We start from the raw sequence: 14,067 nt of genomic DNA, 5'->3' as shown, positions 1-14,067 counted from the left end.
TGGATGAAGGGGGACTGAATCATCCCCTTTCATTTTGGTTTCTCAAACTGGGTTTTATTTTAGGAACTAACTTCCCATTATTAGTGGCTTGTAAAACAGCATTCTGGTCACAGAAGGTTTTTTTTTCTAGTTTTAAAATACACGTTGGTCGCACTTATCACTCTCCCATACGATTTTTAATTACTTTTTTAAAAAAATCTTAGCTGATCTTGATTTTCTGAATTTAAAATGAAAAACATATTTAGCTAACGCTATTCTTTTGGCATGTGTGAAACCCCTTTAATTAGTTCCGAGCCTTGATTTAGGAGTTCTCTGCAGCATTTCTGTGCATGTTCTTAAAGAATCCATACAGGATCTTCACTATCATTTAGAAAAGGATGTTAGCTATTGCATTGTGAAGAGCATTACATTCCAGACTGCTCAGCAGCCTGTGCAAACTAGAGCACTGCAGTCATTAGACACCTATGTTTTGATGCAGAGACACAGTCAAAAAACCATTGCAACATGGAAACATTTGGGTAGGGAGAGGCGGCAACTTTCTGCATTCATGATATGGTATGATTATACACAATTGGGAAGGATAGCATGTGTCCAGAGGAAGAGATTTCTCTCAGAGCAGCACCCCCTTCCCAGCAAAAACCCACTTATAGTCTCTGTTAGCTAAGCTATTGGTGGTCCCTGTCAACCATCTGTATAGTGGGTCACCAAAACCTTCATGTCTGGGGGTAGTACGAAAGCACTACTTGCAGTCCCTGAAATGAGAATCCTTTGGATGTATCACCTGTGGCGTGCAAAAGCTATTTTGCTCTTTGGTATACCAGGGTCAAGAGTGTTACCTGTGACAAACATAAACCAAACTAAGCCACAATAAGAGTCTCTGTCTTTATATTTTCACAGAGACAGAACAACAAACATCTACAATGGGGATGGAGGCTAGAACTGGTGTTCAGATTTCCCGTTTATGTGTACAGCCAAATGAGTCCAACCTCAAAAAGAATAAGGAATGACTATTTGTTCTTGAATATAGTTGCCATGGTCACATGCTGGCAAATTGTTAATTTGCTGTTCCACACCCAAACTATCACGAAAGTCCAAAGATTCTCCACTCAGGGAAAAGCAGTTGTTTTTGGACATGTAACAACCACTTTATCATTACCATACTGATGGACAACCAGTGTTGAATAAAGACAAAAAATTGCCTTTACATATACACACATTTCATGAAGCTGGTAGAGATTTTGTAGATAAGACTGAATATCAATATTGAAAGGCAGCCAGCTTTGTTGTAGAGTTCATTACCCAAGTTGCTGAAGATTTCAAAGGCAAGCTTTCCAACATTTTCAGCTGATGATACTAAGGAGGCACCTGCTACTACTTATCCTCTTCTCCCCACCATTTTTAGCCTTCATTTAACAAGTAGTTCAGACTGGCTTCTTTATTCATTTACTTGCAAAATATTCCGACTTTGTGATTCACTTGTGAGGGCTGATGAATTTATTGAACTTCTTTTAAGAATTTTATTTATGACGTCCTTCCATGTCTTCTTGTACTGGTGTCGTAACAAAGAGTACACAAAAGGATCTGAAACAGCTTTGCTATAAGCCAGACACTTGGAAATGACTCCCCAGTGTGTATTGATTGGGACTATAGATGACAATTCTATCAATCTGCCAAGAAAAGAAGAAATAGCATTATTGTCAGAGCAAGTATTTCAGCTATAAGAACCAAGAATCTCAAGTATAAGAATAGACCTCCTGGACTAGTCCAGTAGTCTGTTTTCAACAGGAACCAGATAATTTCTGGGAATAGAAAGGCATAAAAACATAGACCCAACTCTACCCGTTGTCCCCAGAATAAAGCATAACAGTAAAACAAACAAACAAACAGTTCCTGCAAGATTTCTATACAGGGATCCTATAAACGAGGTATAAGCAAACCAGAACCAGTTTGGTGTAGGGGTTAAGAGTGAAAGGACTCTAATCAGGAGAACTGGGTTTGATTCCCCACTCTTCCACTTGAAGCCAGTTTGGTGATCTTGGGTCAGTCACGGCTCTCTAGAGCTCTCTCAGCCCCACCCACCTCACAGGGTGATTGTTGTGTGGATAATAACATACTTTGTAAACTGCTCTGAGTGGGTGTTAAGGTGTCCTGAAGTGCAGTATATAAATTGAATGTTGTTGTTGTTACCAGCGTTGCCAAAACATTTTTATCCTTTTCTGGTGATTTATGGCAACTCAGTGAGCACCTCACCTAAAAAACTCAGTATATTTCATATCTATACTGTAGTTATTGGGTCTGTAAAAAGAAAATTGAATTCCTTTTATTTAAGTGGACAGCTATAGTTTATCAGCAGCTTTGACATTTTATTTTGTAGGTATCACATTTAAAGATTTATTGAAGATTTACTGAAGCCACAAGATCCCTGGGCACATATGGAGATTTGTACGTTCTTTGATGTAAGAATATGTTGCATTGTTATTTTGAAATAGTGGATGAAAACATTGTCAAAACGTGTTTGATCCTTTGTTTTATGCTAAAAATTCATTTATCATTGCTTTGTAAGTCTAGATTAACTTATTCCCATTTTCCCTCGACTTTTTTTTTGTTTGGGGTGGGGGCTTTTCAGTTTTAGTTGCTTGCAGGTTTATTCCCCCTCTCCTTTTTTCTGATCATTGCACTATGTGCATGCAGATGTACCATTAAGGAGGAGGAAGAAGAAACTATTTATGGACACTGTTATCCAGAAGCATTATTTAAAGGCAATAGTAACTATTGATTTTAAATAAACAATCATCTCCACGTCCTTATAATTACTTTGTGTCATTCTGTCAAGTTCCAGATGGAATTGTATTGTCGAAGGCTTTCATGGCCGGAGAACGATGGTTGTTGTGGGTTTTCCGGGCTGTATTGCCGTGGTCTTGGCATTGTAGTTCCTGACGTTTCGCCAGCAGCTGTGGCTGGCATCTTCAGAGGTGTAGCACCAAAAGACAGAGATCTCTCAGTGTCACAGTGTGGAAAGTTGGCAGGTCATTTATATCTACTCAGGAGGGGTGGGGTTGAGCTGAGTCATCCTGTAAGAGTTTCCCAGGGTGTGGAATGCTAATGGCGGGAGGCTTCACTGTATCCTGAGGAGGTTCTTTTGCATATGGATTGGTGCTTGATGTGCTAATCTTCTCTGCAGGGCTATTGTCGGGTGTAGAGTGTTTTGTTAGCCTGGTGTTTTTCAGAACTGGAAACCATGCTCTGTTCATTCTTAAGGTTTCTTCTTTCCTGTTGAAGTTTTGCTTATGCTTGTGAATTTCAATGGCTTCCCTGTGCAGTCTGACAAAGTAGTTGGAAGTGTTGTCCAGTATTTTGGTGTCCTGGAATAAGATACTGTGCCCTGTTTGAATTAGGCTATGTTCAGCCACTGCTGATTTTTCAGGTTGTCCAAGTCTGCAGTGTCTTTCATGTTCTTTTATTCTTGTCTGGATGCTACGCTTTGTGGTCCCGATGTAAACTTGTCCACAGCTGCAGGGTATACGGTATATTCCTGCAGAGGTGAGGGGGTCTCTACTGTCTTTTGCTGATCGTAGCATCTGTTGTATTTTTCGGGTGGGTCTGAATACTGCTTGAAGGTTATGCTTTTTCATAAGCTTCCCATCTGATCGGTAATTCCTTTGATATATGGCAAAAACACTTTTCCTGTAGGAGACTGTTTTTCCTTGGTTGTTTGATTCATCCTGGGTTTGATTGCTCTTCGGATTTCGTTTCTGGAGTAGCCATTTGCCTGAAGTGCGTGGTTTAGATGATTAATTTCCTCATTGAGAAAGTGCGGCTCACATATCCATCTTGCACGATCCACTAATGTTTTCATTATGCCTCTTTTCTGTCGGGGATGGTGATTGGAGTTTTTGTGTAAGTACCAATCAGTGTGAGTGGGTTTCCTGTAGACCTTGTGACCTAACTGAAAGTTTGCTTTGCGGATGACCAAGGTATCCAGAAATTGGAGTTTTCCCTCGATTTCTTTCTCCACTGTGAATTATATGTTCAGGTGGATGTTGTTGAGATGATTCAAAAACCCCATCAATTCTTCCTCCCCATGGCTCCAAATGATACATGTATCATCCACAAACCGGAACCATACACTAGGTTTGAGGGGGTGCTGATTCTAGAGCTGTTTTTTCAAAATGTTCCATGTAGAAGTTTGCTATAACTGGGCTGAGAGGGCTCCCCATGGCCACCCCATCCATCTGTTCATAGAATTCATTATCCCATTGGAAGTAACTGGTTGTCAGGCAATGATGGAATAAGGCTGTTACATCCTCTGGGAAAATCTGATTAATAGAATGGAATGTTCTGTCATGTGCAATCAGTGTGACTCTTATGTTTGTGATCTCTATTAAGAAGCATGTATAGTTCTGCAGATTCCTTTGTGGTTATTCTAGGAAGGTTTTTACTGTTATCAGTCAGAGGATGAGCAGGACAGTTCAGAGTGGAGGCCAAAGGGTTATATTATAGAAGGCATAATTCATTCTCCAATATCTAAAATGCTTTATTAATGTGGCTTATTAATATTCTGATGGAGGCTGATGAAGCTCAGTGGGTATACCTTGAGAGACCAAAATGCGATGTGGCTCATATTTACTCTGTGCCAATCAATGTTATGCATTATAATTAACCTTTATGTAAGCATATTAAATAGGAATGTTAAAGAAACAAACAATACTTTCTTTTTCCTGGTGATTGATGACTATTAAAGAACAACTTGTTTTATCAGAAGAATCTTTAGGAGTTTAATACTGCATTTCCTTAAATGCCCTTGCTTGTTTCTAAATTTGCAAACTGTAAGATGAATTATACTTCATATGTTCATGTCCTGATCCAGTTGAATTAGATCCATGGGCAGAAGCAAATGTTTGCACATATGCCGCTTGTGGGAGCACAAATCACAGACACAAATCAGGTGCATACTTGAACATGCGCTCAAATGCAGGTGGCTGTCTTTTTATTTGGTGCATATTCAAACATCTTGATGGTACTAATCACATGTATTTATACATGTATGGAATATTTCTGTCACACATAAGAGTCCAAGATTCAGATCACTATGAATTGTATTTCATTTAGGCGTTTCATCTGTTCTATTCTTGCTACAGTACTCTGTACTCCTGTTAAGCCCACCAAAGTTCAGGGGCTCTATCTCTACAGCAGTATTTCATTAGGTGCAAATGCTGACAGAATTAAACTTTGTGAACAGAGGCGTCTAAGCAGAAAATCATTTTGAACTGAATCCTGACTCCCCCATCTAAAGATTATTAATACAGGTAAAGGAGATAGGAAAATATATATTCCTCAAGTCTGTCATTCCCTGACCTGGTTAGCCCAGGTGAGATTGATCTTGTCAGATCTCCGAAGCTAAGCAGGATCTGCCTTGGTTAGTAATTGGAAGGGAGACCTCCAATGAAGACAAGGGTTGCAGAGGCAAGCAATGGCAAACCAATTCTGTTAGTCTCTTGCCATAAAAACTCTGCCAGGTGTCACCATAAGTCAGCTGTGACTTGTGGGCTCTCTTCACCACTGCTAGTCTGTTATATACATGACTTTCCCCTATTTTCTTAGAGCATCTGTCTGCCACTGGAAATTCCCTCCTAATTTAAAGACTGCCACCATAACACAGAATATTGTAGAAGATTATTTCTAGATCACTTTATGATTCTAAGAGACCACTGTAAATTTGGAAGGATCTTGTGGTACAGCCCTTCATAGGACCAAATTACACGTTATAATTTTTGGCAAGTGAGGTTGAGGTTCCCCATCACTTTCTTTGCAAACATACAACATCTATGGGGCCCAATTTTGCTCAGATCTGCAGCACCAGGGGAGAAACATCTGTCTCATGCCTTCTTCTCTATACTGTCCTCCAGAGTTGAAATAGCCCCTGCAGGAAATTATGCAAATAACTACCTGCAGGGATTGTTTCAGCTTTGGAATTCTGCACGGAGGGGAAGGTTCTGCAGTTCAGAGCAGAATCAGGCTCCTGGAGAGTTTGTTTGATGCCCATAGATGCCCATCATCTATTCCCTCATAAGCATTCTTAAGAAGTTATTATACCACATCTTGCTAAATATATTCTTCATCCCTAAAATAGAATAAGCTCTGGTGCTATTAATCCCACCAGATCCCTAAAATGAGTAAACAGGATTTACTTCTGTGCCAATTAAAACCATAAATAACATGCTTTCTAAATGTTAAGAGTACTTGGTGACTGTGATTGAGTTAACCATTATATACTCTGTATAGTATGACGCTAATGAAACAGGAAGCAGTTCTGTAATATACATTTTGCTTATTACACTAACGTTCTGATCCCATGGTTTTGCACTGGTGGGACAAAGAGAAGCTGAAACGTTCAATTATGCTTTTGCATTAAAAACTCCCTTCTACCTTTCACTATTATGTGAAGATTAGAAACAGTGCCCATTGTGTGAACAAATACAACGGGCTCTAGAAAATGGATTCGGCAGCTCCCTCTCAGCAGGTCAATTGAAAAGCAGCACAAAATGCTTCAGTGCTGTACTTAGGGTTGCCAGCCTCCAGGTGGTGGCAGGAGATCTCCTGGAATTACAACTGATCCCCAGGGCATAGAGATCAGTTCCCCTGAAGAAAATAGCTGCTTTGGAGGTTGGACTCTATGAAGTTATACCCACTGAGTTCCCTCCCCAAATTCCACTCCCTCCAGGCTCCGCTACCCGAATCTCTAGGAATTTACCAACCTGGAGCTGGCAACCCTATACTCACTGTGGATTTAGGGGAAAGCCTATTCCCAGGAGCAGTCATTCTATGCTGCGACCCAGCATTCCAGCCCAATAACACTTCTGCTGCTACAACCAGTCCAAGAGTAGTCTATCTGGGCTCGGAGACCTTTATAAAAAAATCTGTTCCACATTTTCTTTGCAACTTTTTTTGTGCTCTAATGCTTTTCAATGGAACCCATGCAAGTAAATTTGCATCCTGAGCTCCAATTTTCTCCTAAGGAACTCTCTGTGTGCCTCTTTCGGAAGCCATGCCAGGTCTTCCCCCAACCCCTAGCCTCAGCAAGGCTGTCCTCCTGGGAACCACCGGGATGCCTGCAGGGATGGGGGAAGGCTGGGAGGGGCTCTAAGAAGCTGAGTGCTGCTGTCCAAAGGGAGGGGGGCGTCTGTCTGGACTCAGAGACCTTTTTGGAAAATCCATTCCACATTTTCATTGCCACTGGTTTTGTGCTGCAATGCATTTCAATGGATCCCATGCAAGTAAACTGGCATTCTGGGCAAGCATCTCCTTCTGGGAACCACTGGGATGCCTGCAGTGACGGAGGAGGGTTGGAAGGGGCTGGGCTTTACTGAACTCTGTGCAGCTGAGTGCAGTGGTCCAGAAGGAGGAAGAGGGTCTATTAGGGGCCAGAGACCTTTATGGAAAATCCAGTCCCCATTTTCTTTGCAACTGTTTCTGTGCTGTAATGCTGTTCAGGGGAGCCCATGCAAGTACAGCCTGGGTAGCTGGATCTGAGGCCAGTGGCTTCAGAGGCAGCTTAAGAGGTGGGTGGGCTCTTCCCACCTCCCCCGGCAGTGAATGGGAAGTGTGCCTGCCTGTCCTACAGCCTGGCTGAATGGATCTGATGGCAGTGGCTTGAGAGGCCGGTGGCTTGAGAGGCAGGTGGGCTCTTCCTCCTTTTCACAGTGGAAGGGAAGGGATGGACGCCTGTCCTACAGCCTGTCCAGCCAGATCTGAAGCCAGTGGCTTGAGAGGGTGGTGGCTTGAGAGGCGGGCAGGCCCTTCCCCCCCTCACCCAGCAGAAGAGGAGAGAAGCCGCAGCCCTGCCTCGTCCACAGATCAGCTGGGCAGGGAGGAAGCAGTGGCCTGACTCCACAGGCCTCCAAAAGCCTTGAAGCAGTGGGAAGGCGCAGCGCCAAGGTGCTGGGCCTTTCTGCTGCCATGCTGGGTCTTTCCAGGCCTGTGGAGGCTCCGAGGAGGCAGCAGAGAGGCAAATCATTTTGCTGCTGCTTGCTTCTTATCCCTGCGCACTGCGCATGTGTGGCGTACTGCACATGTGCAGGAATAAAAAGTGAGTTGTCAGCAACACAGTTTGGCTTTTATGTCTTAGGATGGTGCATCTGGATCCTAGAGTCCTTGCAGCATTTGAAGCCAGAACATCTGAGATTGTTGTGTAAATGGATGTTTGATTCCTGCTCATGGTCCCAAAGCTACCCTATGTGGCTGTTGAGCTAGAACTAATGTCAACTTCCAGTGCCATGTTTTTACAAGCTGACATTAGATAAATGAGCATGTTTCAAGGAGTGCTTGAACTTACTAACAAGCCATAAATCTGCTGTCATCTGTCTGAAGTCAATGGTATTTAATAACATTAGTCAGATTTAAAATTACATCCGTGTTTCTTCTGATATTAAAAAATATATTAATTAGCAGCAATCTCCTAAGAATGGTAATAGCATAAGAACAACAAGGCAGGTCACAATTCAGCCGCTCTGAAGTCCTATTGATTTCAGCATGCAAAGGTTATCTTCAATTTCTCCACTGAAATCAATAGGACTTAAAGGTCCTTGTCTGGGAAAGTGCCAGCTTTGTTTCGAAGCTGGAACCTAAGCATCACGAGTGGGCTGTGCTTGAAGAAAGGATGCAGTTTAATGTTTCTGACAGAAAAGGATGAGTGATTTTTGCTATTTCCCTCTTTAACTACACACCTCTAACTCCCACCTCATGCTGTTCCTGGGAGTCTCCTCTCCTGCAGGAGAGGCACTTCAGCAAACATTTTGGGTTGCAGCATGAGAGCAAGGACAGAAAGTTATGCTCTGCTGAATTTTGGCAGGATTCAAGCTGTTGTTTCCTCCCCCTTCCCATTGCTGTTCCCTGCACCACCCAGAAAGCTACTTTAGAGTCAGGAACAGACTTGGATGTGCTTTGAGGAGCTATACTAGGAAGGTGAGATTTACAGAAATTGGCCTTCCCCGCTCATCTCTGGACAAGAACAGATACAAAGTTTCTTCTGGTTGATTGCATATCACCTCCCACAAGTTGCCACTTCCCCTCAGGTCACGTCTTCAGAGGCCACAGGGGCTGCTATAGGAATGCCTATAAATTTTACTTCATTTATGGTGTTTTGGGTCTAACCTTATTTTAGGGAATCTAAGCACTACTGAATATACTCCAAAAGTATATATGCAACAGATTCGCAAGTGTTAAACTTGTCATCATCTTGACTTAAGTTTCTGATTAACTGTTATTTAGTAATGTCATTCATTTAGTAGTAATAGCATAAGAAGGAAGATTGATGTTCTCAACTGTCTTGAGTTTCCAACTGAGGAGGACAGTGGGGTATAAATAAATAAATACTAACATCATCTTTAAGGCTATCTCCCAAAATTCCTCTGTTCTTCTGATATTAAAAAAGATAATTGGCAATAATTCTCCAAACGTGGTCATATTGTAAGAATAACAAGCAGACTCTCATTTTTTCCATGAACCATTTTGTTAAAAATAAATGTACACATTCCAAATGTTCAGAAAAGCAAGTGTAACCTTTCAGATCATTCCCTCTTATGCAGCTTCTGAAGCACAGTAATCAAGATTTCAATAATTCATTTCCACTAGAACAATTTTGAGTGATGTTTTTGAATGAAGCTTTTTCTTTTTGCTTCTTCCCAGCAACTGTTCATAGCAACAGTACAGAGATTTATTGAACCCCTCCAATGGATGCAAGCCATTCATTATTATTCAATATACTGTATAATCTTTTGATTTATTTGGATGGCAATTTTTTACCATTCTCATTCCAAGTGATTTTTTTTTTATCTTTTAACATTTAATGGGTTATGAAATGGATGGTTAAATATTATTCATTTGCTCATAAGCCAAAAGACTGGTTATGCTCCAAGTTGGAAAAGCTGTGATATCCTGTGTTTGACTTAGAATTTATCGGTTGACTCATAGAAGTGATGCAAATGGACTAAGGATTCTTGGAGTTCTCGTTTCTTTAGGGTTCAAGGAGACTAAATTTTCCCCTCCTTTAGCTCTTTCCCCCAAAACTCAAGTTTGACTGTTCACTGAATTTAGTCAACTGTTTTATGATTGCCATTTTTACCCTCCACATTAATGTTCACCTTTTTTTCTATTTCGTTGTAACCTTTCCCAGTGGGTAAATTGCACCAACTGTTGTGTAATGAATGACTGAATCTTTATCTTATGTATGTATCTGCACTACTCTAGTCTTGGGAGCAAAAGATACACTGTGCAGTCACAAAGAGGAGACAAACACCAAATGATTCAATGCATAATACAAGTTGGCCCATTTAAACCCTCAAACTAATCTCCTAATAATACACATATTTCATTTGGGGTGTATTCTACCCTTAGACAAAGTTCAATTATTTCGAACAACAAAAATAAAGTTTTTTGATACCTTAAGTCCAAAGCAGATATAAACTTTCATGAATTTTAAAGGAAAACACTTTAAAAAATCTAAAATTAATGATACCTAACATGTTTGTACCTTGGAGTATATTTTCTATACCACAAACATATATTTCTGTGATTAGGTAAATATTTATCAGGAATGGTCATCAATTTGTTGCAAAGGACTGTATCTCCCCAGAGCATCATAAAAGGCTTTCCTGGAGCAGTGTTTTCTAAAAAAAGGTGTGAGCTACTTTTTTCCAGTCAATATGTAACATAGACTGGGGTTTAAAAATACTCCAATGGCAAAAAACATACTTTTCTGGGGTTGTGTTTTTACCCCAGGTAGCTTTCTGAAAAAGAAAACTAAGTGGCAAGTGGCTGTACTTTGAGGACTCTCTTTGCTACTGTACAGATTAAAATACCCTAAGAGGAAAAGGGTTTAGAGCCATTTTTCTCTGCATTCTATCCCAAACAGTAAAACTAGAATGTGGTACCCTATATAGGTTGCTTGAAGGTTTAATGGCCCAAACAACCATGATGCCAGGGGAGACTACCTCTTCTTCAGTAAGTAAGATGACTAAGTTCTTGGACTGAGTAAAAGCAATGATAAGCTACTATGACCAAACAGCTGCTGCATAGCTACAAAGCTACTAGGAAGAATACTTGAATAGTGTTCAAGATGAATTTTGCAAGAAACATCAAGGTGATCCAGTCAGAGAGCCTGCTGAAGTCTCCATGTGAGTTTGGCAACTCTGGGTATGAAGGGGGCCATTGTCGGGCCCCGGGATCTGACGAATTACAAACCTAACAAATTGTTTCACGAAACAGCACAATTTCATGAAAGTTCATGATTTGTGATTCATGGAATGTGACGAACCACGAAACTCAGGGTTCATTTTTTTCCTGTTTTGTGCCTATCTCTATTTGTAACCATTAAGAATCATCTGTTGGTTATTCTGATTTACAGTAGATAAATTCAAAATTAAATTGTTAAAAAGTCATGTGAAGAAAAATGTGGTCTATTTTGTATATGTACTCCTATGTACTACCTATGTTCCATGTTGTCTAATGTCAATCCTAGAACTGATTATGTTCAGTATTTTTTCTACTCTATATTGGATTCTTGCTAATGCTATGTCTTTTAAACTTGTGTCTGTTTACCCTATGGCATTGCTTGTGGAAATGCCCTTGATACTGTATTGAAATGTACTTGATACTGATTGTACTAATCTCACACTATGTAATCTTCCTTGAGTCTCAGTGAGAAAGGCGGACTATAAATAAATAAATAAATATGATCTGTAAGAACAAATCACATTCTCTATACTATAAGGAGAAGAGATTTTGCTCCCTGCTTCTCTAAATAGCACTCCCATCCAAAATACTGGCAGCCTCTTCACTCAAAGGATTACCATGAGCTTGAAACATGGATGTATTATTTGCTGCATCAAAATGGTCCTGTCTGATCTTTTGGGACCCTAAGAATACAGTTCTATATGGAGTTACTCCAGTATAACCCAAGCGGGCAACTGCATAGAATTGCTCTGTGACTGTATTCTTCTCTGCTCCAATTAAAAACTCCTCTATTGGGATGTAACCTGTGTTCCTATTCATTAACAAACACTTTGCTACAGTGGAGCCCATAAAATATGAGAAATTAGGGATAGCAACATGTAGCATTACAATTCTATGAAATATTGAAAATACACAATCTAGCAGTGGATTATCTGCTGTCCAGATTTGTTTAGATGCTATCAAAGTGGCTAGTTTTAGCCTTACCTTGTGATTACATATGGTGCAAAGCAAAGTATAAAAGTGCCAATGAAGGTGCTGATTTTCTTGGTTGCTCGCTGTCTTCTTCTCTTCTGTTCTTCTAGACATCGCTCTCTTACACTGTGTAATATTTATCATAAAACAAAACAAAAAGTGAATTATAATTCTGAACAACATGCCAGTACTTTAACATGTAGCGTTAGTAATCTGTATTTTCCTGTTTCCAGGTATTCCTGTTTGTATAGAACGTTACTAGGTCTTAAATTATCTAATATTTTACTATTATTATTGTTATTTATGTCATTTATGCCTTTCTCATTGAGACTCAGGGTGAGATTGGTACAGTCAATATCAAGGACATTTTCATAAACAATGCCATATGGTAAATAAGCACAAGTTTACAAAGACAAAGCATTAACAAAAATCCAATACAGTGTTGGAGAAATGCTGAAACAGAATATGAGCAATTCTAGGACTGACATTAGATAAAATGAAGCAAGGTAGCTCATAGGAACCCATATTTCAAACAACAGATAGTACGTAAGGCAACATAGTGGTGAAGCGTATGGTCCCTAACTCATTAGTGAGAGTTCTGGGCCAGAACTTTATTAATTACAAAGGAACTGTAGTGGGTAAAATAATTAATTTCAGTACACTATCCCTCAGCTTACACATCCCTGAATCTGAGTGACACCTCCTTGAGTATCTGAGCAATTTTCTGTATTATTCAGACTCATTGTTGCCAAATACTAACTGATGCTCAAGGAGAATATGCCAGATCCTTTCCCACTTGCCATGAGGTCTTTGGGTCATAGATTATGGCAGCTCCAGAGGTGTTCTTGTACAATCCAGTAAAGAACCCAAATCAATTTCAGAATCATTGGTGGCTGGTTCCCAGCCAGGATCAAAAGATGATAGAACAGTGAAGGGCAGAGGCACTCAGAACAACAGGGAAAACTCTATTCTGCTTAATGTTACTAGGTGCCCAGCATTGAAAATACAGGGACCATTTCCTAAAATGAAATCAGGAGCAGCAATGGCTAATTCTGGCCTAGAAGGTATTTGAGAAGAAAAATGTATGAAGGGCCAGCACTTTAAAAAAGGAATTTGAATGATTGGGAATATTTGGAATGGATGTCACTTTAGCAATCTATATTTGCCAGGCAGTTGCCTAGGTCCTTATCAGCTCTCACTTCATTCAAATCTATCAGAAGAAATGAAGTGAGCTTTAGCAAATGACTTACTGTGGCTTTGTGGTCCAAGACTCAGTTGTGCCCCTTTCCTCCAAATCTCTCCAAAATATTATTTTGTCTTCAAAGATTTATTTTCCGTTTAAGGTAATAATGCAAACCTTTTCTTTCATCATCCACTTCTGAGTCAGGAAAATTGTAATAAGGGAAGACTATCACAGGCGCAATTCAGAGAGAGCTGCTGTAACATAGTTAAGTGGCTGGGCTCTGAATCAACACTCTGCTAGTTCAACTCCCATGACTGCCATGTGCTCAGCAGGTGGCCCTGGGCATGCCACTCCTGTCAGCCCCAGCTCCCCAGCTGTATTGTGGGGATAATGATGATAACACTGACTTTGTTCACTGAGTGTGGCACTAATCTATCTGGAAGGGTGGTATAAAAGCACGTTGTTGTTGTTATTTGAGTGCTAGTTCTTACCTTTAAGACTACAAATAGCTTGGAGCCAAGATATCTAAAAGACTGCCTTTTCTCATACTATCTAGCCTGACAGTTAAGATTTGCCTCTCAAAATCTGCTATGTGTGTCCCTACCTTCAGAGGTGACGTGGCTGATAAATTGACACAACCTTTTCTGTAGCAGCATCTCACATTTGGAATGCCTTGCCCCTTG

General features: G+C 40.4%; 1 protein-coding gene across 1 annotated transcript in view; it reads right to left on the bottom strand.

The window, feature by feature from the left end:
- Positions 1-1,435: 1,435 nt before the first annotated feature.
- GPR26 (G protein-coupled receptor 26) overlaps positions 1,436-14,067 on the bottom strand; it is a 29,025-nt gene continuing 16,393 nt past the window's right edge. The window contains exons 2-3 of the mRNA XM_054982104.1: positions 12,214-12,327; positions 1,436-1,667 (exon numbers count right to left, since the gene is read on the bottom strand). Coding sequence (XP_054838079.1) covers positions 1,436-1,667; positions 12,214-12,327 — 346 coding nt within the window. The remainder of the gene's footprint in view (positions 1,668-12,213; positions 12,328-14,067) is intronic.

Source organism: Eublepharis macularius, chromosome 6 (assembly GCF_028583425.1).
Source record: "Eublepharis macularius isolate TG4126 chromosome 6, MPM_Emac_v1.0, whole genome shotgun sequence".
Taxonomy (NCBI): domain Eukaryota; kingdom Metazoa; phylum Chordata; class Lepidosauria; order Squamata; family Eublepharidae; genus Eublepharis; species Eublepharis macularius.
This window is presented reverse-complemented; position numbering and strand designations above follow the sequence as displayed.